The sequence below is a fragment of the Chionomys nivalis genome, chromosome 12 (assembly GCF_950005125.1).
Source record: "Chionomys nivalis chromosome 12, mChiNiv1.1, whole genome shotgun sequence".
In the NCBI taxonomy this organism is placed as follows: Eukaryota; Metazoa; Chordata; class Mammalia; order Rodentia; family Cricetidae; genus Chionomys; species Chionomys nivalis.
The window spans coordinates 55547009-55574253 of record NC_080097.1 but is presented as its reverse complement, the minus strand read 5'-3'; the positions used below and the strand labels follow the sequence as shown (position 1 = coordinate 55574253).

The 27245-nt window shown below is 47.8% G+C and overlaps 1 protein-coding gene across 1 annotated transcript in view; it reads right to left on the bottom strand.

Moving 5' to 3' along the window:
- The window catches only part of Cryl1 (crystallin lambda 1), a 98129-nt gene extending 71854 nt beyond the window's left edge, over positions 1-26275 (bottom strand). Inside the window, exons 1-3 of the mRNA XM_057786291.1 lie at positions 26167-26275; positions 17727-17834; positions 7289-7415 (exon numbers count right to left, since the gene is read on the bottom strand). Coding sequence (XP_057642274.1) covers positions 7289-7415; positions 17727-17834; positions 26167-26207 — 276 coding nt within the window. The 5' untranslated portion in view covers positions 26208-26275. The remainder of the gene's footprint in view (positions 1-7288; positions 7416-17726; positions 17835-26166) is intronic.
- Between the last annotated feature and the right edge of the window lie 970 nt (positions 26276-27245).

Below are 27245 nucleotides of genomic sequence, written 5' to 3'. Positions count from 1 at the left end.
AAAGAACCCAGAAAACATAAGAACAGTAATACATCATAAAAAGAAAGGTTTATTCTAGGCAAGCAAGGTTGGTTCAACATTCTAAAATAACCCAATAAAATTCACCATATGCATAAGATTCTGGGTTTGGTCTCCGGGGAGAGAGGGGGAAAGGAAAGAAGATAGAGTAATAGCAGATTAAGAGAAAACCACACGGCCGGGCAGTGGTGGCGCACGTCTGTAATCCCAGCACAAGGGAGGCAGAGGCAGGCGGATCTCTGTGAGTTCGAGGCCAGCCTGGTCTAGAAGAGCTAGTTCCAGGACAGGAACCAAAAGCTACGGAGAAACCCTGTCTCGAAAATCAAAAAAAAAAAAAAAAAAACAAAAAACAAAGAGAAAACCACACGGTTCTCGGAGCGAACAAAGAACATGCACTTGACAAAACTCAGAGTTCAACATCCATTCATTATCAATACTCAACAAACTGGAATCAAAGGGAATTTCCTCAACCTGATACAGACACCAAAAATAAAATTTAAGAGGAACTCTAACATCACACTTAAGTCATGAAAAACAGAACAAGATATAGCAGCATGGGTATCAAGTCTTATCTCCTGATTGATACCCAAGAGACAGATTAGTCGGCACAAAAATTCCATCAATAAAAGTCATAGCAATGAGAAAATTATTCAGATACATGGTGGCCTAAACAGAAAATCCTAAAACACCACCCCAAACTGCTAGAGATAATGAGCAAGTTTAGCGAGACCCCAGGACAGACTATTAATGAACGGAACGACTGGAGAGGGTTATTTTGGCAGAGTTATTCAAGTGGAACTAAAATCACTAGGTGCTTGCAAATACGTCTCACAGAATGCATGCACGGTTGTTACTAACAAAACACATGAGAGAATTTTTTACAAACGGGAAATAGAGGGGCATACCATGTACCCAAACGAACTCCAAGGAGCAGTCTTGTCACAAGCCAGGTCGCCATACTAACCCGTAGTCACTCGAACTGCAGCCAAAATCTCAGGGGGATTGCTTGTTTGCTCTCTCTCTTTTTGGACGTGGGTTGTGGGATGGAGCGGAGCGCATGCGTGGGTGCTGGCGCATGTACGCACGGTTCTCTGATGAAGGTCAGAGCACGGCCCCAAGCGTGTGTCGCCAAGTGCCTTCCACCTTCGGCTTGACACAGGGTTTCTCACTGACTTGGAACTTCACCACACAGAAGGCTAGTTGGCTCTAGTGTTTCCAGGGATCCACCTGTCTATGTATGCACCCCAGGCCGGCCTGGAACTAACAGTAATCCTCCTGCTGTAGCTTCCCAAATATTAGGATCATAGGTGTGTGCCACCACTCCCAAGTGCACTGTTTGGGTTTTATATGTTTTTTATTATGTGCATGTGTGTTTGTCTAAATACATGCCACGTGTGTGCTGGTGCCCATGGTGGTCAGAAGAGGATGCTGGTGCCTGGGGAACTGGAGTTATAGGCAGCTGTGAGCTGCTGGACATGGGTGCTGGGAACCAAACCCGGTCCTCTGAGACACCTCTTTAGCCCGCTGTGTGTATGCGTGCACAAGCTGGCACACGTGGAGCTCAGAGGGCAGCCTTCAGGAGTCGGTTCTTTCCTCCCACCATGGGGGCCCCAGGGAGTCACATGCACCTGTTGAACCATCTCAACCATCCCATGTGGTTTCTTTCTAAATAGTTTCTGTCCGTGATCGGCTGGATCGGTGGATGTGAAACACACACATTCAACAAAATTGTACTAAAGCCCCCTCCCCAAACTCAAGTTCCTCTGATTAAACATGAGTTCCATCCCCTCGGGGCCTGCGTAACCATTTGTGTAGGCCGGCTGTGCAGGCATCTGCCACATGCATACAGTACTGAACACTGAGACTAGCATGCTTTGTCATACATAAATGACATGTTTGCTTGTGTGTGGTGATGAATACCTGTCACCCCCGTGTTGGGAGGTGACAACAGGAGAATCAGACATTCAAGGCCATCCCTAGCTACAGAGATAGTTCCAGGCCAGCTTGGGCTACATGAGACCCTGCCACAAAACAAACAGACAAATACATAATACAGCCTTAGTAAACTCAAGTCCGTTTCTTAAACGTTTAAGAGGGTTAAAGCTACATTCAGTAGTAGAATCCTTGCCTAGTAGGCACAGACTCTGGATTCAATCCCCAGGCAGCAATGAAACAAGGAGCAAAAATCTATATTAAAAATACTTTAACATATAAAACAGGTGTCACATGCCTAGTGAGGCCCATCTCAAAAAGCCACACCACAAGGGAATCATGGAACTCCAGTTTCAGTGCACACCGTGCCAGCTCAATGCTGCCTTCCCAGCAGCCTGCGCACCCCCAACCGCCTCCATCCCCACTGAAGCGACCATTGTGAGCCTCAGTGACTACGACCAGAGGTCCAATAGGCTGCTGTTCTTTAAAGGAACACAGACATTTCACAAATGTTGCTACTTATGAGTGCAGCCTCCTGTAACTGACGCCCATGTCTGGAAGCCCTTTCCAAATGAGACCAGTACTTCCCAGGCTGGAAAGAAAGGTGAGGGTCAGGTACAAGCTCCCAGAAACCGCAGAGACTGTGTGAAAGAGGCTTCTAGATTTCAGCCCGGCCCTGTCTTTGGAAGCAAGCTCCATTTCAACTTCCTGAGTTAATAAGCCACTCTCAAGGCTCCAGCAGCCAATCACGGAGATCAGATTATGCCTCCTCCAGTAGCTAATGAGCCTTAATGTTCTCAGAGGGCGATGCTTTCAGACCGGCTTTTGAGACACAGCTTATTTTCCAGTACGTTAGACTTCTTGCCAAGCAAGATTTGGTTTCAAAACTGCACTAAGTTCTAGAAATTCAAGTTTGTTTCTTGGAGGCTCTCAACACTTCAAGAGTGCTAGGAAACCTTCTCACGCCTACTCCTGCCCTCTGGGACTCAGGTAGAGGATTACCTTGGGGAAGAATGAAGCACAGCTCACTGTGGCTTTGGCCACAGAGACTAAGCAAATCCTACACCAGGACTGTTTGGGGTTGAGGAGCTGCGACATGCAAGCTACCAGCTACCGGGAGGCATCTGCTTATCCTTAAGCTCCACCTCCCACTTTTGAACATTTCCCTAGAACAACAATTTTGAGGAAACAAACTGCTAGCACCCTATTTTTCAACAAGAGAAAGGAAGCAGTGGGGACTGGAGATGGGTGCATCTCCTGAGGCGGCTCTAGAGGGGCACACCTGTGCTGCCAGCTCTTTAGAGCAAAAGGCAGGAAGGTCAGGAGTTCAAGGCCAGTCTGGTCAATGTAAGATCCTGTCTCGAAACAAAAACAAAAACTGAGGTCCTGGAGGTTTAGCGGGTGCAGCTCGGTGGCAGAGATATTTCCTAATTGTGTGAGGCCCTGTGGACAGGCACCAGTAGGCTTTTGAAACTTCAGCTTGCTTGATATTAATAGACAGAAAATTAAGCTCAAACACTGTACTTCTGTTTGATAGTCTTAAGGAAATTAAATACAGCAAGAAGTGGATTTGTTTTGGGATAGTGGACCTAAGAAAACACTTCATTCTCTGTGACATGAATGTGTGTGTGTGTGTGTGTGTGCGTGCGCGCGCGCACGCGTGTGCACGTGCATATAACACACACACACACATAATACATAAATGCTTGTTTTTGAAATGGGATCTTGCTTGCCTTGGGTTTGCATCGATTCCCCTTGCCTCCACCTCCTAAATGATACAATTGCAGGAGTGACTCACCACACCCAGCCTTCTCCAAGTTGTGTATTTAACATTCCTGGGCATTAAAACATTAACATAGTCTTTAAGACATGCAGCATACCATTACATGGTTTTTCTATATGGTTTTGTTCATTCGTTTGCCTGGTAAACAAAGGTTGAGACATTGATAAGTACTAATTATAGACGCTGATTATCAAGTTTATCACCTGCCTATCGTGGTGGCAGCAGGACCACAAGTTCTAGGACAGCCTTTGCTGCATGGCAAGACCTGGTTTAGGCAAGGACTGGAGATGTAGCTCAGCGATGGAGACTTGTGTACTATGGCTCAGCGATGGGAAACCTGAGTGCCATACACAACACCCTGGTGTTGGGTACACAACACCACAGGGAAATAAGAATTTTAAAAAAGATTGTGTATAGAAACTATAAGCCAGGTGTAATGACTCCTAGAATCCTGGCTCTTGGGAAGCTGAGGCAAGAGGATGTCTTTGGGTTCAAGGTCAGCCTGGGCTTAGTGAATTCCAAGCTAACCTGAGCTGAACTGCAGGGTGAGACCCTGTCAGAAAAGAGACCTACACTAGTATGCCCAAGAAAATCGGTCACTTAGCAAATGGGACTGCCATGCAACTTCCCTCCCACCTCCCCTTCTGCTTCGTGTCACTCTTCTGGAAGATTCTATCAGGATAGAAATTGCACCCCAAACTCTGTTTTTAAGGGAGAACATTGAGTGTCCCGGTGATAGGATTATCCTTGGCATGGTAGAAACGTTAATCCATCTGGCCTAAGGAACCTTGAGCTGGTATTAAAAGCCACCCTACATGATTCCCACCTCAACTGCTTTCTCCTCCGTGCTGCGCCTGCATCTCACTCCCACTAAGCTTCTAGGGCACACAAGCTCATCCCCACTGTTCATCTCCTGAAAGTCCCTACCCTGGCCCCTTCCACCACCACCCCCCTAAATTCTACCTGCCAAATCCTATCTGCCTTAAACCTCCCCAGCCCTACTCACTCTCTCCAGGTTTCTGAATTCCTGGAGCCAGTTTCCCAATGCAGTCCCTTACAGGAATTAAAGCTAGCAGGGTCTGAATCACTCCTCTCAATTGTCCTCCCTCCTCTCCCAGCTCTGGTTGTACCACACAACAGAGCTCAACAGAAACATATTTGTTACTTGGAAAACAGACAGATCTCAGTTATGGTGTCTGCGGCATAGGAAACACCATCTCTAGCTCCATGCCGTTTAACTACTGTCAAAAATTGTACACAAATTACACAATATACAATTTATATAATAACTATCACTTATGAAGCAGTCCTTAAGACTATCCCAGAAAGAACTGATTTTATATCCAAGCCACTACAATGTCTTCACACTACTGAAGATTTTCATTCTTTAAAAAAAAAAAAAAAAGGGGGCTGGAGAGATGGCTCAGTGGTTAAGAGCATTGCCTGCTCTTCCAAAGGTCCTGAGTTCAATTCCCGGCAACCACATGGTGGCTCACAACCATCTGCAAAGAGGTCTGGTGCCCTCTTCTGGCCTTCAGACATGCATGTACACAGAATATTGTATACATAATGAATAAATATTTTTAAAAAATAATAATAATAGATATATTTATTTTATGTATGTGAGTGTTTTTGCTTGCATGTATGTATAGAGGTCTGGTTCCCTGCAACTGGAGTTACATGTGAGCCACCATGTGGTTGCTAGGAATTGAACCCAAGTCCTCTGAAAGAGCAACAAACGTGCTCTTAACTTCTGAGCCATCTCTCAGCCCCACGATCTGCTGTATGAGATGCTTATGGTATTATCTGCTAGACTACTTTTCAAAAATGGGGAGAAAAGTCCAAGTCCACAGGCAAGGTGGTACCTGCCTGTACTCCAGGGCTCTGGAGGCGGACCCAGGGAACATGACTTCAACCTACAAACTGAAGGCTAGCCTGAAAAACATAGCAAGAAAGTTCTCGAACACAGGTTCACTCACTACCCTAGGGCATGTCTTCCCACCCACTAGTGCTGGCTTATGTGTAAAAAAAGCTTTCCAAAAGCAGCTTCAAAGGAAGCAACATGGCAGGTTGCAAAACCACGTGTCCTGTGACGGAAGAGAAAACAGCCTCAGTGTTCAAGGAGTAGTAACTGACGATGGGGTGAAATTTCTTTTTATTTCTGGGAAGGCGGACACGCTGGGGAGGGTCAAGATGGTCTCACAGGGTCCAGGCTAACCTAGAACTCACTCTGTAACCAAGAATGACCTTGGCCGGGCGGTGGTGGCGCATGCCTTTAATCCCAGCACTCGGGAGGCAGAGGCAGGCGGATCTCTGTGAGTTCGAGACCAGCTACAAGAGCTAGTTCCAGGACAGGCTCCAAAACCACAGAGAAACCCTGTCTCGAAAAACCAAAAAAAAAAAAAAAAAAAAAAAGAATGACCTTGGACTGCTGCTGCCTCCACCTCTCAGGTACAGGGAGTACTACCCACTATGCCTGGCAGGGGTGAAAGTTCATGCAGGAATTCAAAAGCTCTATTATGAGCATCTCTGAAGAAGCAAAACATCCCTAGGCACCTGGCTAGACAGACCTAAGATGCGAGAATACGCTGGACGGAGAGGATGCCTGCTGGGAGACAGGACCAAAACGCTTTGTGAAATGAGAAACTGGAAAAATCCCAGTGGTCTGCCACACATCCACATTTCAGATCACACTCTATAGCTAGATCTCTATAGCTATATGTAATTATAACAGTGGCTGCCCCTTAAACAGACACTGTGCTGCGCTGTGCCATTTCATCGGCGGGTTCCAGGGATGCAGCCAGCTTCAGATTGAAAACGTGAAGGAAAAACCAAACCTGTGCCTCCACTGGGTGTGCAGATTTTTCTCACCATTGTCCCTAAACTGGACACTGTGACCACTATTCACACAGTGCGGCTGTTGGGTGTGACAGGTCATCAAGCTTATCTAAAGTCCACAGGAGGATGGAGGCAGGTGTTAGGGGCAGGGGTGGGGGGAGGTGGGAGGGTGGGGAGCTGGGGGGGCTAGGTCAATGCCTTAGGGATGCTGACAGCTCTTACAGCAAATCAACCCCCAAAAGAGGTGCGTTTTAATCCTATCACTGGGTAAGTACAGCCTTGCCCTCCAGGAGAGTCACCTTAGACAGATTCCCAGGTGGAAGCCCTCACGTCACTCCAGAGTGAGGTCAGCGCCCCCCTACAAATGAGAACGTGGAGCTCAGAAGTTAATTTACACTCCAAAGCTCCCCAGCCACTACCACTATGTGTTGACACTGTCCCCTGGCCTGTCTGACCTGAGTGTGTTCTAAGCCACAGGCTTCAGGGAAGGCTCCTTCTTGCCTTTGTCATTCCCTGAATTGTTCTACCCCACCCCCATCCCACACTCCCATACTCCCACAATCCCAGCACCTGAAGCACACACAGAACAAAATTCTGACCTCAAAGGTACAAAATGTCCACACCTTCCATGGTGGAATCTTACCTGAGGGTGCTTCCAGAAAAGATGGAAGGCAACCTCGGGCTTCTTCAAACCCGTGAGCCTTGGCTCTGACTCACCTGAATGTGCATGGCGCCCTCTACTGCTTCTGCGAGGTTAACGCAGCCACTGATGAGCGCCAACTGCTGTTCTGCGCTCAGGGAGCCTTTGAGAGAACCGGACTGCTCCAGAGATTTCAGCTCCTTCCTGAAAAGATGCGGAGAACAGTCGCTGTGGCAACTAAAGTCAAACTTAAAGGCAGAGCTGGGCAGACCCAATGCAAAGTCACGATGAGACACAGCCTCACACCTTTTAGATGCTATCAAAAAATAAGGAGGAGGAAGAAAGAGGAGGAGGAGAAGAGAGGGAGAAAGGGAGAGAGAGGGGAAGAGGGAGAAGACGTGATGGTGAAATGTGGAGAGACTCAAACCCTCATTCCATGCTGAGAAAGTAGACAGTGCCGCAGCTATGGAGTCAGCCTGGAGATGCCTCAAAATCATAAAAACAGAAGCACGTGATCCCGCTGCTTCTAAGTAACAACCCGAGAATTGGAAAGTCTTTTGGTGGGAGGGGGTTCAAACTTGTGCATATGTGGGTGCACAGAGAGGCATGCACGTACACGTATGAAGTATGTGTGGAGTCCAGAGGTCAGCCATGGATTCCGTTCCTCTGGAGCCATTCGCTGCTTTTGGAGACAGGGCTGCTCAGCGGGCCGAGGCTCACTGCTCCAGCTAAAAGCCCTGGGGATTCCAAGTACACACTACCACACCAGGGTCTTCACATGAGAACTGACCTGAGGTCCCCACACTTTACACGCTTCACACGGCAAACACTAATACAGTTCACTATCTCCTCAGGCCCCCAAATACAAGCTTGAGGAGGTTCTGCACAGCCGGTTCACAGTAGCGCTGTGGAAGCTGATTAACAGAAAGTAACTGGAGCGTAGACACATGATCGAGTACTATTTGTCCTGAAGGGGGAGGAGAGGGAAGTTAAGCGTGTCCTAGCCAAAAGGAGGACCACTCAGCCTCTAAAGGGGAAGAAACTCTGGCACACGCTGTGTAGCTGTTCTTAAAGGCATCGTGCCAAGTGAAATCAGCCATTCACAAAAAGGCAAACCCTGTGACAGGTCACACTTGGTTACGGTACCAAGAGCAGTCCACTAGGAAAAGAATGTAGGGCGCTGGTGCCCAGGGCTGAGGGTTTGGGGAAAGAGGAGTTAGAGGCTACTGAGTGCAGTTTCTGCTCTGGAGGGTGGAGAGCTTCTAGGAACGGTGGTGACAACCACATAGCATGGCCCGTGCCTCGTGCACCGCCTGCTCTTAAGATGGTGAGATAACAGATTTGGGGACATGTATTTTGTCACACTGAAACTAACTCCATGGTGGGGTGTGGCTATAACCAGCAGTTCATTCTGCTTCCTGCCTCAGTCCCCTGGCATGGGAGAGTCCAGTGAAAGTATCGTCTTAGCCAGGTGTGGCAAATCTATGATCCTGCCACTTGGAAAGCTGAGGCAGAGGAACATGGGTGTATGAAACCAGACTGGACCACATAGAGAGATTCTGCCAAAGAAAAGTGGAGAGTTAGGGGAGAGAGCCAGTGCCATGCCGTGTAACCTGTGCAGTAACACCGGGCATGCAGTTTGAATGCGGAACCCACATTCTCACTAACTATGCTGCCAGCACTGCTCACATGGCATGAACCACTGAACGGGCAGGGCACATACATGACCACACGCAGCTGCCCAGGCACCACCTGGGCCCCCAAGTTATACCACAGATTTTTTACCAGCAAGTCAAACACCTTTTAGTTCATTTTACATCACAGGTTTCACCTTTTAAAGAGGACATACATCAAAATGGTGTGTGTTTATAGAGTCCCACGTGATGTTCCAATACAGGTACACATTGTCTAACGGCTAAGTCACAGCACATAGCCACCTCGCATTTTGCAAACATTCAAAATCTCTTCTAGGTTTGTGAAAAATATAGTTTATATAGCACATGGGACACTTGGTTCCCACTGCTCATCCTGCCCATGCCCTTCCTCTCCCTCTTCCCCAGCCTCAGGTAATCACCATTCTACTCTCAACACGTAAGTAAGGTCACATGTGACATTCCTTTCTGCAATCATTTTTGTCTTCAAGCCTCTGATGTCCTTGATCCCAAAGCCAGCAGGGGCACACCACAGGGAAGTCAGCAGGGGCACACCGCAGGGGATCTATCTGTGGAAATGAGGGGGCCACACACTGCAAGACCCATGGGTATCTCAGGAAGAGGGTGGCAGACAGAGCTCACACAGTGTTCAAGTTTTCCCTGGGCAGTCCAGAGGGAGCCTGGGAAGTGGGCTCTCCATGTTAGATGTTGTCTGAAAGTGGTACAACTAAGAATCGGATTCCTCGACATCTCACATATGGACGGCCAGACCTATGCCAAGGCTGTGGGCAAGGAGCAGCAGGCATTCTTTCCCACCAACAGAGGGGCACATGGCATCTGCGTGGTCCTCATAATCTTCAGGGCACCCTGTGACCTTGCTTTTCTGTAACTGGATGCAGTTAGCCTTGCTGTATCTTGCTAGCACAAGGCTGGACTGGAAGTCCTGAGGAGAGCAGGGCACAGCTCTGAGAACGAGGGAGTCTCATAGCGTCAGGGGCTGTGACCTGGTTTAGTTTCGGTTTCTTCTCTCTTAAAACTATCGTTTTGATTTTGGTTTTAGGTATAAAGAAAGTACCTTCTGTTGCTGGAAATTAGGGGGAAAAGATGTGTCAAAATATATAAATAAGCTTCCATATTATCTTTAAGCAAAAGGATTTCCATGTGATGATGAATCTACACTGTCAACTTGACAGGATTTAGAATCACCCCGTCAGCACACCTCTGGGCGGGTCTGCGAAGGTGTGTCCAGAAAAGCTTAACTGAAGAGAGGAGTCCCAACTTTGGGCAGTGCCATCCCACGGGCTGGAGGCCCAGACTGAAGGAGAAAGCAAAAATGGTCGGTGGTATAATCTCTCCTCGCTTCCTGACTGGGACCCAAGGTGGCCAAATGCCTCATACCCCTGCTGCCATGCCTCCCATCATGGTACGCTCTATCTTTTGTTTGTGAGACAGGATTTCTCTGTGTGGCTCTAGCTGTCCTGGAATTCGCTTTGTAATCCAGACTGACCTCAAACTCAGAGACCCTCCTGCCTCTGCCTCTGCCTCCGGGGTGCTGGGATTACAGCTGTGCATCAGTCACCACCTCCTGGCTATGTATCCTTTCTTAAACTGTAAAGCAAATAAACCCTCCCTGCTGATGTTTATTTTTTAAGTATTTTGCCACAGCCACAAGAAAGAGATACACTAATCCATTTCAGAAAACAACCCTGAGGTGGCCATGGGCCGGATAGTATATGGGTCTCTCTCCTCGCACAGGGAGAAATGGACACCGGTAGTAGATTTGTCACCACACGGGAATTGTTTTTTTTTTTTTATGCAGGCCTCCCTATTTGTCTAATGCTGACTTTGAACTCAGGATCCTCCTGTCTCAACCTCCTGAGCACTAGAGAACACAGCATTCAATTTGGGCCTTCATTCTCTTCTTGTTGTTTTCTTCTCTATTTTAACGGTCTCAAAATTCTATGACAGAGTTTTTTCTTTTCCTTTTTTTTTTTTTTATTTTTTGGTCAAGCTGTTTCCATTAAAAAGTACTTGTTTGTAACAGTACTCTAACACACTTTAGCAAGGTTGACCCGATAAAAGTGCTAGCAATGGCTGCAATACACCAATTTACCACTAGATGTCAGACGGACATCAAGATGCAGAAAAAAAGCACTTGAGTGCCAACCTTGGGGTGTGGGCCCAGCACTTGGAAAGTGGAGGTGGATGATCTTCTAGAAGTTCATTATCACTCTGAGGCCTACCTGGCACACAACAGACTCTGTCTCAAAACCTAAAATCTCAGAAGGGAAAAAGAATGTAAACAATTATCACTGTAACGTAAGGGTGTTTTGTTTTGTTTTTTTTTTAAAAAAAAAAACTGTTAAAAAAATCCTTTTTATGTAACATTTATTTACTCATTCATGGGGGGGTTCCATGTGAGGGCCAGGTGTCGGGTACCCTTCTCTTACTCTGCCTTACTCCAGGCAGGATCTAGAGTTCACATTTTTAGCAAGGCTCGCAGGTCCCCGCAGTCCTGTCTCTAGACTACCATGGCACTAAGGCAGCAGGCGTAGGCAAGACCACGTTCTTGGTGTTCGGTCTATGAGTTAGGATTCAAAGCTAGGCTGTCATGACTGTGCAGCAAGTACTCCATCTGTCTGTCCCCAGAGTGTCTTTCTATGTAGCCCTGACTGTCCTGGACTTGTTACGTATACCAGGATAACCTCAAACTCAGAGATCTACCCTCCTCTACCTCACAATGCTGGGATTAAAGGTGAGCACCACCAGGCCCGGCCCAAATGACGCCATTCTTGAGCCCACATCTTCAGTACCGTCTAAGCCTGCACAGCCCTGTCCTGCCGTCAGCATGCTCATATCCAAGCGCCCTGGCCTCAGAAGGTTCAGGAATAGTGATCACCTGGGGCCCGCTGTCTAGAGCCAGCCGTGACATTCAGACTCCTGCCCGAGTTTTCACACGCAGCTGCTGCAAAGCAGGTCAACTCAGGCTACTTGTGTTTGAGCAGAAAAAACAAGCAAAGGAAGTGAAGCAATCGCCTAACCTGTGGCGATGGCAGCCAAGTAAGAGCAGAACCTGTGAACACCCAGATAACTGGGGTGGACTGACCCAACTGAATCCACAACCCGACTATGGACCTTAAAGCACCAGGCTCAGGTTACTCCTGGGCCTGCACCCTGTGCATCCTTCTGTAACGAGACTGCATCCGCCGCTCCAGCTGCTCATATTTTATTTTGTATTCCTCACAAACATTAGATATATTATCCCTTCATAAATACATCTATGTCTTATATTTATTCTTTCTTAAAACACATAAACTATATATATATATACTTTTATACTATATTTACACTTGTTATGCTCTCTGATAATAGATTTTATTATGTCTTCTTTATGTAACCAATGTATAGAAATATAGTAATTTTTTCCCACATAATGCTTTCTCTGCTTCCTTGGGATTTGACCTTCACAGCCTACGTTGCACCTTCTCCTTTCCACTCCCTCACACACGGTACGCTAGAACTACCAACCCTTGGGTGCGCTCACCACACTCCTCTGACTGAGCCATCTCCCTTACCTGGGGTAGCACCTTGGGCTCTGGCAGCATACGGTGTACAAGGGCTTCAGACACCGAAACAAATGCGAGGGGCTATGTTCTGTACAACACATTTGTTTACGGAACACCCGTGGATGACACGGATTAGGGCAGGGAGAGTTCTCCTGGCAGCACGAGGCCACCAGTCCCCAAGCCTTGAAGTCATTGGTGGTTGCTGACTGCAGAAGCCTAGCCAGGGAAGGCATACTCGTCCCCACATGTCCTGTCCCGGTCCCTGGGCCAGCCATCTTGGTGGGGCTGCATCCCTTCTCTGTCTAGCGGTTGGCACTGGGTCGTGCCAGGAAGTCACAGTGGACAACTGCGGACATTTTGATGCACTGTGCCTTCCAGGCTTCTGCTGAGTCACTGCTAATATTGCCCCACTGGCCAGTGCACATGTCCTGGCCCAAGTCCAAGATCAGAGTAGAAAGTCACCTTGTGCTGGGTTGATGCACACATCTGTAATGCCAGGGTGGTCCGGGTTGACACATGCATGTAATTCCTGGGCTTAGGAGGCCAAGACCACCCTGGGCTACTCTGCCTCAAAACAAAACAAAAATTACACTGCAAAGGGACCAACAAGGATACTCGCCTCACAGGCATGAACCCCCACAGGCATGAACCCCCAAGTCCAATCCCTAGTACTGCAAAACACGAAAAAAAAATGTGTGGGGGTATCAACAGGCAGGGCAATAATTTATGGCCGTTTTGTGGTCCACTATGCTAGCAAGTGGTTTCTGTTGTTGTTGTTTTATTTTGTTTTGTGACAGTGACTCCTGATCCTCCTGCCTCCACCTCCTGGGTGCTAGGATGCCAGGCACAGACCACCACACCTCACCCACTATCCCAGCTGCTCTGGCCTACTGGGTGTGGGAAAACTAAACATAAATCCCCAAGCAGGAAAACAGACAAATCCAGAGGAATCCGGGTGGAAAGACAGCTTAGTATGAGGTTCAGGCCAGGCCAGAAAGGAGGCTGGCAAGGGTAAAAAACAAGTGATCGGGTCATCCCCAGGGCATGAGTTCAGAAACAACGTCAGCTGTCAGGAGCCAGAGGACAGGGCCTTGCTTCAGAGATCATTTCAGTGGTTTATTAACTCCTGATCTATATAAAAAGCTGAGACGCTTGCAGAGGGAAATGAGTCCCGGTGACCACAGAGAGTAGAAAAGGGCCGATGAGAAATGGATATGTCACCCAAAGACAGTGATCACAGATGAAGACAGCATGCTCATACCTCAGTGAGGGTGCGCAGTCAAATGATGACCCAGGGCCTGAGAACTTGGAGAAATGCAACAAGCTGCAAATCCTAAGAAATAAACACACGCCGATCTACAGGCAGGGTTGGCACTCGGCTGAGTGGGTTTCAGCTGCCCTTCATAAAGTGCTCTGAATGCCCTTCGCTCTGAAGGCCTTGAGAGCTAGCACTACCGAGCTCGGAGCAGAGCAAGGGTGAAGCAGGGAGGCACGGGCAAGGTCTCTCCCGCTGAGATGTTGCCCTCCACCTAAGATGGTAACAAGTTCCTCACTGCGCCTCCCTCCCTGCTAGGAAAAGATTAGTCTTAAATGGCATGTTTTTCCCAGGCACTCAGATCTCCTTGTCACATGGTATGAGTTATAATTATAACTTATTTAATGTCTTGTTGTTTTGTTTTTTGAGCCAGGATCTTATTCTGTGGGCCATACTAACCTGGAATTTACCACAATCCTCCTGCCTGAGCTCTTCTAATTCTAGGATTACAGATGTGAGCCACTCACTATGCCTAGCTTCTAATGTCTTAATATTAAAAAAAAAGTCAACTTCTCCTATTCTCCATTTGTTTTACACTTTCCAAGTCAATGTGCACTAGTTCTGCTGTTTAAGATTAGTTACCAAGAAAAGGAGTGCACACCTGGGATCTCAGTGCTTTGTGAGAAGAGGCAGGAAGGTTGTAAATTCCAGGATAAACAGATACCATCTCTGAAAACGCAGAGGGGCACTTAGCTCAGGGACACTGGCCTAGGCTCAATCTAACATACAAGGGATTTCTAAGACTGTCTAGAATAGAGAGTGTGTGTGTGTGTGTGTGTTACCTAAAGAGGCCAGAAGGGGGGCTGTGCGCCTTGAGCTAGAGTGACATGCAGTTATCCGCTGAGATGGGCCTGTCAACACAGGTGTTCTTCAAGAGTAGCAAGTGCTCTTACCACTGGGCCAGCTCACCAGGGCAGTTCCTGCTAGTGCTCTAACCACTGAGCCAGCTCACCAGGGTGTTTCCTGCTACTGCTCTAACCACTGAGCCACTCGGGGAGCTGTGCTGACCCTGCCTGGGACTGGCTGCTCCCAGGACCCGATGTTCACTGCCTGCGGCCACATGGCCCACTACCACTGCTCAGCAACCTGTGCCAGTCCCTGCCTAGGACTGGCTGCTCTCAGGACCAGCTGCCCTCTGCCACCCCTCGGTGACCTGCAGCATTTCTTCTGCTGCAGCCACAGGGGATCCTGCAGCATTTTAATTAATCCGTTACACTAGGCTACAAGATGAGTCATAGGTCCTACTGAAACCTATGCTATTCCAGGCCCTGAGGCAAGACCTGTCATCTGTAGTGACCGGCACAGGCTCAGGTGACACTGATAAATGCAGATCACTGAAAACAAAATGCACAGCTCGAACCTAATGGTGCCCTCCCCCTAGAGCAGCGGGCACTCACCACAAAACTGGCAGGTAAATGCCAGGGGCCACAAAAGCCTTTGATCCATCATTTTCACAGCAGCGCTCCTGTGTGTTGGCTTCTGGCAGTTTTGGTCCTTTGAAGCCAACCGTAACACTGGGACAGTTCTGAAGCTAATGTCACTCCGCTCCAGGGCCACCAACCACAAATGCAATCACCAGAAAGCCAGTGACAAGTCTCGGCCAGCTGAAAAGCTGTCCCCATCCAAGGATACAACACCAACACTTGTAACCACCCCACCGGGAAAGGAGATATTATTTCTCCACTCAGAAATTAGACTTTGAGATAACAGATCTCCAAAAGTTGAAATTTCCCTGGGAACCTCATGCTGAGGGAAGGAAAAGACTGAAGCCTGGAGTCAGCTCAAAGAGGAACAGACTTGGCATTCCACTAGCTCATCAGTCCACCTGCAGGACCACAAGCTAGGTGATAAAGCTCGGTGATGGGCGGGACCACACCTTGACCAGGACTGCTCAGTTATGTATAACACTTACCCTCGTTTAAACCTAAGCCTTGTGTTAGGATCCCCAAAAGCAGACTATAACACTTACCCTCGTTTAAACCTAAGCCTTGTGTTAGGATCCCCAAAAGCAGACTTGGGGGTCACTAGACTTTTTATCTGTTCTTTTTCCCCATATGGCCACACTGACCAAATCTCTTTCCTCTGCTTTCCACTGTAACTTGTGTCTGTAATTGGTGTGTCAGGATGCATTACTAAGCCTAGCTTGTGGGGCGGTCAGAGCCCAGGCTTTGACGCTAAAACCTCTGGTAATGACGCTTTGACCAGCTACTGTTTCCAAAGCAAGGTCCGCAAAGCCCTTCTGTAAACTAGTCAGGTGGGACCAGAAGACGGCTTTGACAAAGTGCTGCTCCTCCCGTCTTCGGGAACAGCGTCCTCAGGCGCAGCCAACTGCAGGTGGAAATAATAATCAGGAAACTGTTTCTCATCTGCACAGAACATGTGTAGACTGCTTTCTTGCCATTGTCCCTAACAATTCAGCATAGCTACTTCTGCAGCATGGGGATTACATTGGGAATAACAAGCCACCTAGAGATGGTGGAAAGGACATGGGATGAGTGGGCTCAACACAGATTCTGTGCCACATTCCTACAAGCAACTTGGGCATCTGTAGATTCTGGTGAGGGGGGCCAATAAATATACTTCTACTAATGAATTCAAATATTCCCTGATGACTTCTACTCCCAGAAATATAGTAGGCCAGAATTTCTGAAGAGTCACTTTACAAAATCTGTACGTAGGATTCTGAGTTGGAATAATTATCATGCACGAGGGAGTAACTGCAAATGAAAAACTTCAAGGTTCACCCATTAGCCAGAAACATGCTTTTAATGGGAAGAAGTCAAGAAATTAGGTCTACTTAATGGTAGAGCACATGCTTACACATACAAAGCCTTGGGTTCAATCCTCAGCACTGAAGAAAGAAATGGAATTTACAGATGGCAGAAAATCATGGGAAAGTCATATGCCATCAGCAGGTCAAAAACAAGATGGTATCATTACACACATACTATGGCTCCCTAATGCCGTCAGGGATACAGAGCGCCAGAAACTCTGATTTACTGCTGGTGAGGGTGCAAAACAGTACAGCCACTTTGGAAGTTAGTGCAATGACTCTTTATAAAACCGAATGTATTTTTGCCATTGAATCCAGGAAGTCATGATCTTCAGTATTTATGCAAAGGAACTGAAACATGTCTGCTCTAATCTGCACATGAACGTCTACAGCATCTCTATTCACAATGTCTAAAACTTGGAAGCAACCAAGGTACTCTTCAGAAGAGGAATGGATAGTCCAGGCAATGGACTATTGGTCAGGGTTCAGTGTGGTGTGTCATTAATACATGAAGGAAGCTTAAGGGCACATTGCTAAATGAAAGATTCCAACCAGAAAGAGCTACAAACTATCTCGAAAAAGACCAATTATGGAGACAGTGAAAACATCAGTGGTTGCCAGGGACTGGGGGAAGATGTAGAAACAGCAAAGAACAGAGCATTTTTCAGCTCGTAGAACGAGTCGGCATGGTCCTATAACAGTGGACACACATGAGGGGGCAACCCACAGAATACACGATACCAGGACAGAACCCTAATGACAGTGATGGATCAAGGCAGTTTCATCTCCTGTGAGAGAGGAATGTTGAAGGCTGGAAAACATTGAATTCCGGGAAGTTTGAGGCATAGGAGAAATCGCTATACCTGCCTCTCAATTTTGCTGTGAGTCCAAAACATCTCTAAAAGCTTAAGGCGAGTGCTGCCAGCATAGCGTCACCCTGAGGAGCTGTAAATAGGGACCGAGGCTGATATTCACGTTAGGCTCTTCCACCCCTCCCTCACTTGCCAAGGTAAAGGCCCTCTTCACCAAGGGAGCCCCTTCACTGCTAGATTCACGCTCTCTTCCAGGGAGCCTTAAACCTGGCCTTGGTCGTCTCAGAGTGGCTGCAGAGCTGCCCCTATGGTACAGATAGTCACAGCCCTGATGAGTGAGACAGATGGAGAGGAACAGGGCCATCTGATTATCTCCAGATGTGTGAGCTGGGCCTACCTGATGATTTCCAGGGCGTTTGTTATCTGTTGCTGCTCAATGTCATAGAGTTTCACCTTGAAGCCTCCACTGGCAAACAGCAGAGCCCAGCTCCGACCAATGAGTCCACTGGGGAGAAAATTAAAAAAAAAAAAAAAAAAAAAAAAAAAAAAAAAAAAAAAACAGATTCAAGTCATTTATTGATCTAATCACTTTTCATGTCTCAGATAAAGCAACTATAGAAATTATACAACATCCCACTCTTATAACATTTAACAAATGTCTGAAAGTTGGTACAGCCTTTATAAATGTTGAATTGTGTGGCACACACCTAGAAGGATTGAAGGGGAAAATGTGTGTCACCTCTGCAACACTGCCACTTAAGAGACTTGAGCATCTATGTTGATACCATTCTGGGGACCTCAGAAGCCCTCACTCATGAAAACTGAGGGACAAGTGCATTTTCCCTGCCTCCCCTCTGCCCCCAGCCAATGACACCCACTTTCACTACATCCAAGCATGGCACAGGGGGCCAACACCCTTAGTCACTCTTCAGGTCCCCCTCTGCTAGCCTCTGCAATGCTCTAGACAGAAGATGCTACCAGTTCCTCTTCCATGCTTGAGGAAAGGAAGGTGACAAGGGACAAATCCCTGGCCGCTTGTCCTGTGACGAGGAGATGAAGCCAAGGGTTCCGACTCAGGGGACTTACTCTTTGTTTCAGGTTTTGTTTTTAAAAGAAGGGTAAGGATTTTTATCAAATATGTTTTTAATATAGACTCCAAGAATGTGGTTAAGGGAAAGAAAGGCAGGACTAGAGAGATGGTTCAGCAGTTAAGAGCACTGGCTGCTCTTCCAGAAGACCTGGGTTCAATTCCCAGCATCCACATGGATACTCACAACTGTCTATAACTCCAGTTCTAGGAGATCTGACAATGTCACACCAGTGTGCATAAAATAAAAGTTAAATAATTTTTTTAAAAGGGTTAAAATGTTAAACAGAGAGAAAAAGGCATTAAGAAAGACACACCAAAGAGCATGTGTGTGAGCTTCTCTAAGAAAACCCCCAAGATCTAACTGTTGTTTCCCTTGCTTCCAGACAAGGTCTCCTGAAAGCCCAGGCTAGCCAGGGAGCTAAGGAATCCTTGCACTCCTGATTTTCCTGCCGCATCTCTGGAGTACTGGACTCCAGGCTTTTGTGTAAAGAGCAAACCCACAGCCTCCCCCATGCTAGGCCGCACTTTACCAGATAAGCTATGACCTGGGCGAGTCTTTGCCCTATGTCCCATCCACCCCTCCAGACTTACTGAAAGTCAAAGGACAAAAAGTCACCATTTCCAAAGGACTAAAAACAAAGTTATAAAACACAGCTGAGCCGGGTGGTGGTGATGCACGCCTTTAATTCCAGCACTCGGAAGGTGGAGGCAGGTGGATCTCTGTGAGTTCGAGGCCAGCCTGGTCTACAAGAGCTAGTTCCAAAAAAAGCTACGGAGAAACCCTGTCTCAAAAAAACAAAAGAAAGAAAGAAAGGAAGGAAGGAAGGAAGGAAGGAAGGAAGGAAGGAAGGAAGGAAGAAAGAAAGAGAAAAAAACACAGCTGGGTGCATGGTATATATATACCTGTTATCCCAGAACTTGGGGGTCAAGATGAGAGAAGAGTCTTAAGTTCAGGGCCGGCATGGGCTACATGGTAAGTTATGTATCCAAAAAAGAAAGTCCAGAACACATCTAAGGTCCAAATCGGCTTCTAATCCCACTCATCAATCAAAGGAAGCAGAACACCTTGGAAAAATGAATAGTTCTAGGACTGAGCACACAAAATAAAGATGACCCTAGAGCAATCTGCAACACAGAAAGCCAGGAAGAGCTAAGGTAGGTGCCTGCCTGAGCCAGCACGTCGAAAGGACACATAGAACCGTTAGGAGAGTCCTCAGGGACCAAGACAATGACATTACATAGCAAGGAATCAACAAAAGCACCCTGTGAAAGAATCCCAATAGTTCATGCAGCCACACCACCCTCAGGGACACGAGCTCACACTGTGATGGCTATTCTGGGTCATCAACTTGACTACATCTGAAATGCGCAACACCCAGGCAGCTGAGTGCACCTCTGAGGGGATTTCCTTAACTGAATCTTTTTAATTGGGAACGCCCACCTTTAATCCAGAATTTAGAGGTGGGAGGAGCCACCTTTAATGTGGGTCACAGCTTCTGCAGGCAGCCTTCATAAAGGACAGGAAAGCAGGAAGCTCTCACTCTTTGCCTGCTTGCCCTCTCTCTCACTTGCTGAGATTAGAGTCGTATATTGACGACCTCATGAACTAACAGCCACTAGATTCTTGGATGTTCCACTGGGAGACAGCCATTGCTGAACTAGCTGTACCATAGTCTATAAGTCGCTCTAATAATTATATAAATGATGGATAAAATATATATATTCATATATATTCATTCTATCAGATCTGCACCCTGACTAATCCACCCTCCATCCACACCCTAAATGCAATTTATGCAGAACCACTCTCAAAAGTATAGAAAGGAAAGAAACGGGGAGCAACTCAGCCACAGAGAAGCAAGGCAAACAGGACCTTAGCCAGGTTGCTCAAGGTTACTATCAATCGTGGTGAGTCAACCAACAGTTCACTCCTAGGATGTGCCGTGATGAGAATGACCCTTGACCTCTCAACCCTTCCCCCACTGTCTGTCTAATCAGGCAAAGTATTAGAAGAACGAACAGAATTCAACTTCTTGCCTGCTGTTCTTCAAAACTGTCTAGGTCACCACGAACAAGGAAAGTCTAAAAAATTGTCACAAGCTAGAGGTGTTGATACCTAAACAGTGAATGAAGTGGCCCTCTGCATCTGTGAGGGATTAGCCCCAGGGCCCTCCTCCCATGTCCCAGTAGGTGGCCATGTTCCTTACCTAAAATGGTGTAGTATTTGCACAGAACCTATACCCATCATCCCGTATCTACAGATCCTGCCTTGATCATCCGTCAATGACTTCCACAATGAAAGTGCTATTGTACATGACCGCCATAGCTCACTATTTACTGCGGTGGTTCTCAGCCTTCCTAATACTGTGACCCTTTAATACAGTTCCTCATGTTGTGGTGACCCCCAACCATAAAGTTATCTCATTGCTACTTCAGAACTGTAACTTTGCTACTCTTATAAATCATAATGTAAATATCTGTGTTTTCCAATGGTTGTAGGCAAGCACATTGAAAGAGTCATTCAACCCCCAAAGGAGTTGAGAACCACTGGTTTAGAGGATAGCCACAGAAAGAAGTCAGGCTTTTTTTTTTTTTTTTTCAATTATTTTCATTCCAGGTTTGGTTAAATCTGCAGATGTGGAGCCCACGGACACAGACGTGTGAAGCTGGTCTCCCCCTAGGGCTGATTCTAAGCAAGTGCGGTTGTTGAGCCATCTCCTATGTGCAGGCAGGCATGGCGTGGCTGACAGTGCCTACCGCAAATGACAAGTCCAAAAAGACCTGGCTTCTGTCTGAACCCCAGGGCCCCTGAGGTTCCGCAGACGGTAACCAGGTCTTTCTGGTGCACCTCAGCGCGCAGATACAGTTTCGGCTCTGTGCAATGAAGTGGGGAGGGCAGCGCTCATCAGCACCATGACTTTGTTTGCGCTTGACAGAATGAACTCCTGCGCTCTGGGAACCTTTGTAATCTTGGCACATTGTAGAACTTGGTAAGTGTTAGTTGTTGACAGCAAAAAAAGCTGACGTGCTAGTGACAAACTCCAGATAAAGGTCAGCTTCCTGGGGCTAACCCAAGCGCAAAGGCAGCTGGCTGGAGGGATGCAGAGCGCCAGCTGTATGCCAGGCGCCACTCCACTTCTGATCAGAAGGAGCTGACAGGGGGCAGGAGACAGCCAGCTAAGGGAAGTGCTGGGAAAAAAGTAGCAGGAAGAAGGGCCTTGAGTAGGGAGTGCAGACAGGGAGGCAGAGGAAATCCGAAAGCACCACCGGTGACTATCTCACCAGGAAAGCGCAGGAGGTGAGAGAAGCCACCAGGAAGAAGTGTCCCTGGCAGAGCTGAAGTGTGTTTGCAGGTCCAGGAGAACAGGGTGACAGCGCTAGGGTGGAGGTGGCAGGAAAGAGTGGCCGAGGATGAAGGCAGAGCAGGGGGTCGGAGGGGTGGTCTCATGGCATACACAGTGCCTCAGAGGCCATGGTAGGGTTTTAGGTTTTTAATCTGGGTGTGATGGGTAGCCAATGAAAAGCTTCAGATTACCGACGTGAAGTGATTGGTTTTAAAAGTTTAAAAGGAGCTCTCTGGAGCTGGGAATGGTGGTGCATACCAGTACTCAGGAGGTTGGGCCAAGTGAATTTTAAGTTTAAAGCTATTCTGGGCTATACTGCAAGATACTGCAAGATGCTGCAATACACAGAGAGACGCACACAGACACACACAGAGACGCACACAGACACACACGCTCCACCTCAAGATGCTGGGCAGCAACAGCAACTGTAGCTCCCAGTCAGCCCTGAGATGGCTAAGGAAACCAACACTTCCCAGTGTGCTATGGCACTAAACTGGGATGTGGAGACGGGGTGGGGGGTGGGGTTGGATTTAGGCATTTTTCACTCCTTGTAGGCTAACCTGAAGATGTATTTATCCACACGGCCCCATCACAAGACAGACAAGAAATGTCTGCACTTGGGTAAACATGGGAGTAAGGAGTTCAGAAGTCCAGAGGCTGCTTCAAGATGTGGTGGTAGAGTGGACCAGGATGGAAGCAAAGGGTGAAGAAGAGTGGTCGGCTGGGTTCTAGATGCATATCTTCTTCAAACATAATTACTAGTGGTCCATATGAGAGGGGGATCAAGGATGATGCCAAATTATATTCCAAGAACAAGAAAGAGTGAGACATCACTATTGATGAAGACGCTAGGAGAGTCAATCAGAAGTGCAGGGAAGCCAATTTTTTAAGCGGAAAGCCAATGTTAAAGCGGTATGGATCTAGCACATAACTGGTTATGAACTGGGTTTCTAGTCAAAGCCTGGCCTCAGATGCCAATATGGGCACTTGCAAGGAGACTGATGAGCTTGCCAACGAAGTGAAGGTCGACACAGAAATCAAAGCTGGGCTTTGGGACAGTCCAGCTTTTTGGTTTTGAGATAGGGTCTCACCAGATAGCCCTGGCTGTCCTGGAACTCATTATTTAACCAGGAGGATGTTCCACCTCCAGTGGGGAAGTGCAGGTGACCCAAGCAAGTACAAGCGGTTGCATATAGGACTGCCCACCTAAGTTCAATCCTAGATCCCACAAAGTGGCAAGAGAAAACTAACTGCTGAGAACTGTCCTTTGACCTCCACACATGCCCAGAGCACACATGCACATGAGCAAGTACAGTGATAGATGGGGGAGAAAGAGATGATAGACAGATAACAGATATATAGATGATGGGTGGATGGGTGGGTGGGTGGGTAGACAGACAGACAGAGGGCAACCAAATGAGAAGGTGTGAAGGGGACAGAGAAACCAAGGAGAAGATAGCACCCCCCCATCTGTGTCCACCTGATAAGGTTCAGATTTGGACTGAGACTCAGTCACTGGGTTTAGCTGGATAAATAGGGATGTGGATGAAGGTGAGTGCAGTCTAGGGTGTCAGTGTCAAGAAAAGCCTGCCTGGGGAGGGGCTAGGCAAAAAGGGCCTCTGGGTATCAGCTACCAGTCTCTCGGGAACAGAAGGAATAGGTGGGCATGCTAATATATTTGGCAGTTTCTCAACTGTGGGAGTTTTGACTCCATGTTCTGTGATAACAAAATCTTCTAGACTTAATATGTGTTATATTTTATATACAAAATTTTTAATCAAACTCTTAGGGCTCCAGATGTGCAGTGATCAGTATGATCAATATGGTAGACTTTAGCCATGTGCAACTATTAAAATTTAAACTACAGTCAAGTAAATGTTAAAGTTCAGTCAATGAGCAGAACTGAACACAGTTCAAGAACTCAGTGTCCACATTGTCACAGTGGCGACCAGGATAGGCAGCAAGGTTGGACAGAGGTCTTTCCATACCCACAGGTCAGACACTGGGAGAGCCTGCATCCTTTGGAACATGCTGACTTCTCCTGGTCATTACTCCCTAAACAATAAGCAACTGTTTACATAGCATTCATACTACATTACTTACTAAGGTCCCGCATCAGATGGGGTGAAAATGACTTCGGGAATAGCTCAGCAAGGAACTTACCCAATATTTGCAGGGCCCAGTCCAGTCCCCAGCCCTAAAGGAAAATGAAAGGGGGGAGGGAGAGAGGGGAAGGAAGAGGGGAGCAGGCCAAAGAGGGGGCCAGGATATGAAGGTACTTGCCATGCAAACCTAGCAACCTAATCTGAGTTTGATCCCAGGCCCCACATAAGAGCATGGAGCAGACCAACTCCACAAAGTTGTCTCCTGCCCTCTACTCATACTGTCACACACACACACACACACACTCACACACACTCACTCACTCACTCACACACTCACTCACACACACACTCACTCACACACACACTCACTCACATACACACTCACTCACTCACACACACTCACTCACACACTCACTCACACACACTCACTCACACACACACACTCACACACACTCACTCACACACACATACACACACACACTCACACACACTCACTCACAATAATAAAAAAAATTAATTACTTTTAAACTTGTAGAACTGCTTTAAAAAAAAAAAAAAAAACAGTGAACCCCAGCCAGGTCTATTTTGCTGCTGTTTTTGTTTGGGACTCTTGTCCAGGTTGGCCTGGAACCTGATGCTCATATCTCCGCCTCCTTAGGATTACAGGTGTGCAGGTGTGCGGCCTTGCCAACCTCTCCATCCAGGTTTAAGGAACTGATTTACATCTGGGCACAACCTCTTAAATGGATGTTTCCTGGAATCACCTACAGGGCCCTGAAAGACAGAGATGGAGAGTGACAGAGAAGACAGAAATAAAGTTAATAGAGACAAGATACACGGTAGAAGGCTGGTAATAGGTACTATACAGACAGGTGGATGATTGATCGCTGGATAGACAGATGAGAAAGAGGGGTGGGGAAGGGTGAGGGGAGGCCACTTCGTGTTCATAAGGGTGTTGTAAGCAAAAGACAAACAGAGCTTTCTCATTAGAAGTCAGCGTAACATCCAATGACCCCAGGTCATCCTGTGGTCCTTAAGATGTCCCAAGCCCCCTCCTTCTAGGTTCGCTGACCATGAGTTCGGATAACTGATTGCTAGTAACTCCTCCACCTGATACACCTGTTGGGTGCAGATGGAACACAACTCCCAACATGAGATCCAAACAACCCTGGCCCTTGACCCTGGTGCCTATCACAGAAGGTGAGGCAGCACAATTCACCACAGGGCAAAGGGCACTTTTTATATTTCCCTCACCATTCAACCACTGGCATCCACCAGGAAGGACAAAGGTGCAGTTAATTCCACAGTTCTGAGAGAGAGAAAATGGCCGGAGGCATCCTGACACTTTCCTCCCAAGGTTCCAAAGGAAAACCCCTGAACTTGAGACTGGTCTGCAGACAGGGCATCGGGTGGGCAAAAGCATAAATGGGGACATGAAACCACTTCTCAAATAGTTATCAACCAATATGAGTTCCTAGGTTGTTACATGTTGATAGAATTGGAGACCGCTAGCCAATAAAAAGTGCACATAAACGCCCCCTCCTTACTGAAAAAAAAATAGCAATGAAGGAAAAAAGGGAGGCATGAGCACAGAGATCAGTATGGATGAACTTGGGCTGTAAAGTGACTCGGCAGGAGGCCGTGGGACACAAAAGAAAGAAAAGCCAGGTGTCTCATCAGGGTTCTGCCCCCAGAGGCTTTCCAGCCTAGCCCCACGGTGCATATGAACCTTCCTAACAACCCAGGCCAATCTCTATCAATTAGTATCATCGTGGGTAAATCACTTATCTGTGTTCTTAATAAAAATAAGGGCACCGTTTTCAAGCTGGAAGTGGAGGCACTCCAGTAATGGGAGTTAGAGGCAGGAGAATTAGGAGTTCAAGGATAGCCTCAGCTACTTAGAGATTTTGAGGCCAGCCTGAGCTACACTGAGACTCCCGTCTCAAAACATTAGAACACAGTCTTCGCAGGATCATAGCTAATATTCGGTTAGTATTTGATGCCAGGCACCTCTGAATAAGCCCTGCAACACTGAGCCTGCATTGACAAAGGTAGAAACCTCGGGGTGACCCACACCGACTTGAGGAACACATTAGCTCTCCTCAGGGCTCCACCAAGCCACAGCCGTCACTGCGTCTCCTGCCAGGCCAGCTCCGGAGCGCAAGTGCGAAGCGCGTGGAAGAGCGAGATACAGCCTGATGCCCACCCGAGGCACCCACGGCCGCCCGCGCGAGGCCCCGCGTTCCGGACGCTGCCAGGGCGCCAACCATTGCAGCGCAGCGCCACTGAGACTTTTACCTGCCCACGATCACCACCCCGCCCGCTGCGGGGGACGCCATGGCAGATCCGGGCCTGGTGGCACAGCTGAGCAACCAGAGGGAGAAAGCGGAGCAGCCCGGCTGTGAACCGGAATGGGGCTGGGCGCCAGGGTGGGCCTGGGCTCCAGCGTGGGCGTGCCCGAGCCTCTTGCAGCCGTACCCATTGGCTGCCAAGCTCCGGGGCGGGGCCAAAGCGCAGGAGGGCGGAGCCTGCGACTAGGCGCAGGGTTGATGACTCTATCTAGCATTGAGAACTGGGGAACTTGGATGAAACCGGGAAGACCGGACACTTCTAAGCTGAGCAAGTTTTACTTTTTCGTTTCTAACAGGAAACCGTTAAACCAGTGTCCCTAGGAGCAGATACTGCCAGATTGGCGCAAAGCTTTACCCCGGAGGCGCTTTCAAGAAGATATTCCTTTAAAGACATTTAAGACAGTTCCAGTTCGGCACTTTAAGGACATTTGTTTCACTGTTTACATTCGACTCTACACTGGAGATGCAGGTCTGGTGAGATACCTGCCGCCTGGCTTCCCTGAAGTGAACTGAGGCCCGGGTACTTTGGGACACCTACAAAGGAAAACTCCGGATATGTCACTCTGAGAAACGGAAGGACGCGTTTGAATTCCTTGTAACGTGCCACACGGCCTCTGCGTGCCTTATTTCCTCCTTGCAGAAGAGTGCGGTGTTGCCACGTGCGTTAAAAATGAAAAGAAAAGAAAAGTCCAAGCCAGCCCCGAGTGGCTTGCAGTACCACAAATGCTCTCCCCAAACCTGGGAGGCTAAGCCAGGATTTCCGGCCCACTCTGGGCCTCACATACTAATAGCAAGGGGGGCGGGGGCAGAAAAGAACTTGTCTAGTGTCCTGGCTCCTGGTTCTTTAGTTAAGAACAGAAGACAGAGAAGGAGGGGAATCACACTGCCTGGCACAAGCTTTGTGTTCACACACCACAATCAGAAGTGGAAACACATCGTCGTCAGAAGTTTGGGCAAAGCTGAAACAAGAATACGCTACCACTGATAGATTCAGGAGAGTAGACCCTTGCCTTATTCCCACCCCTT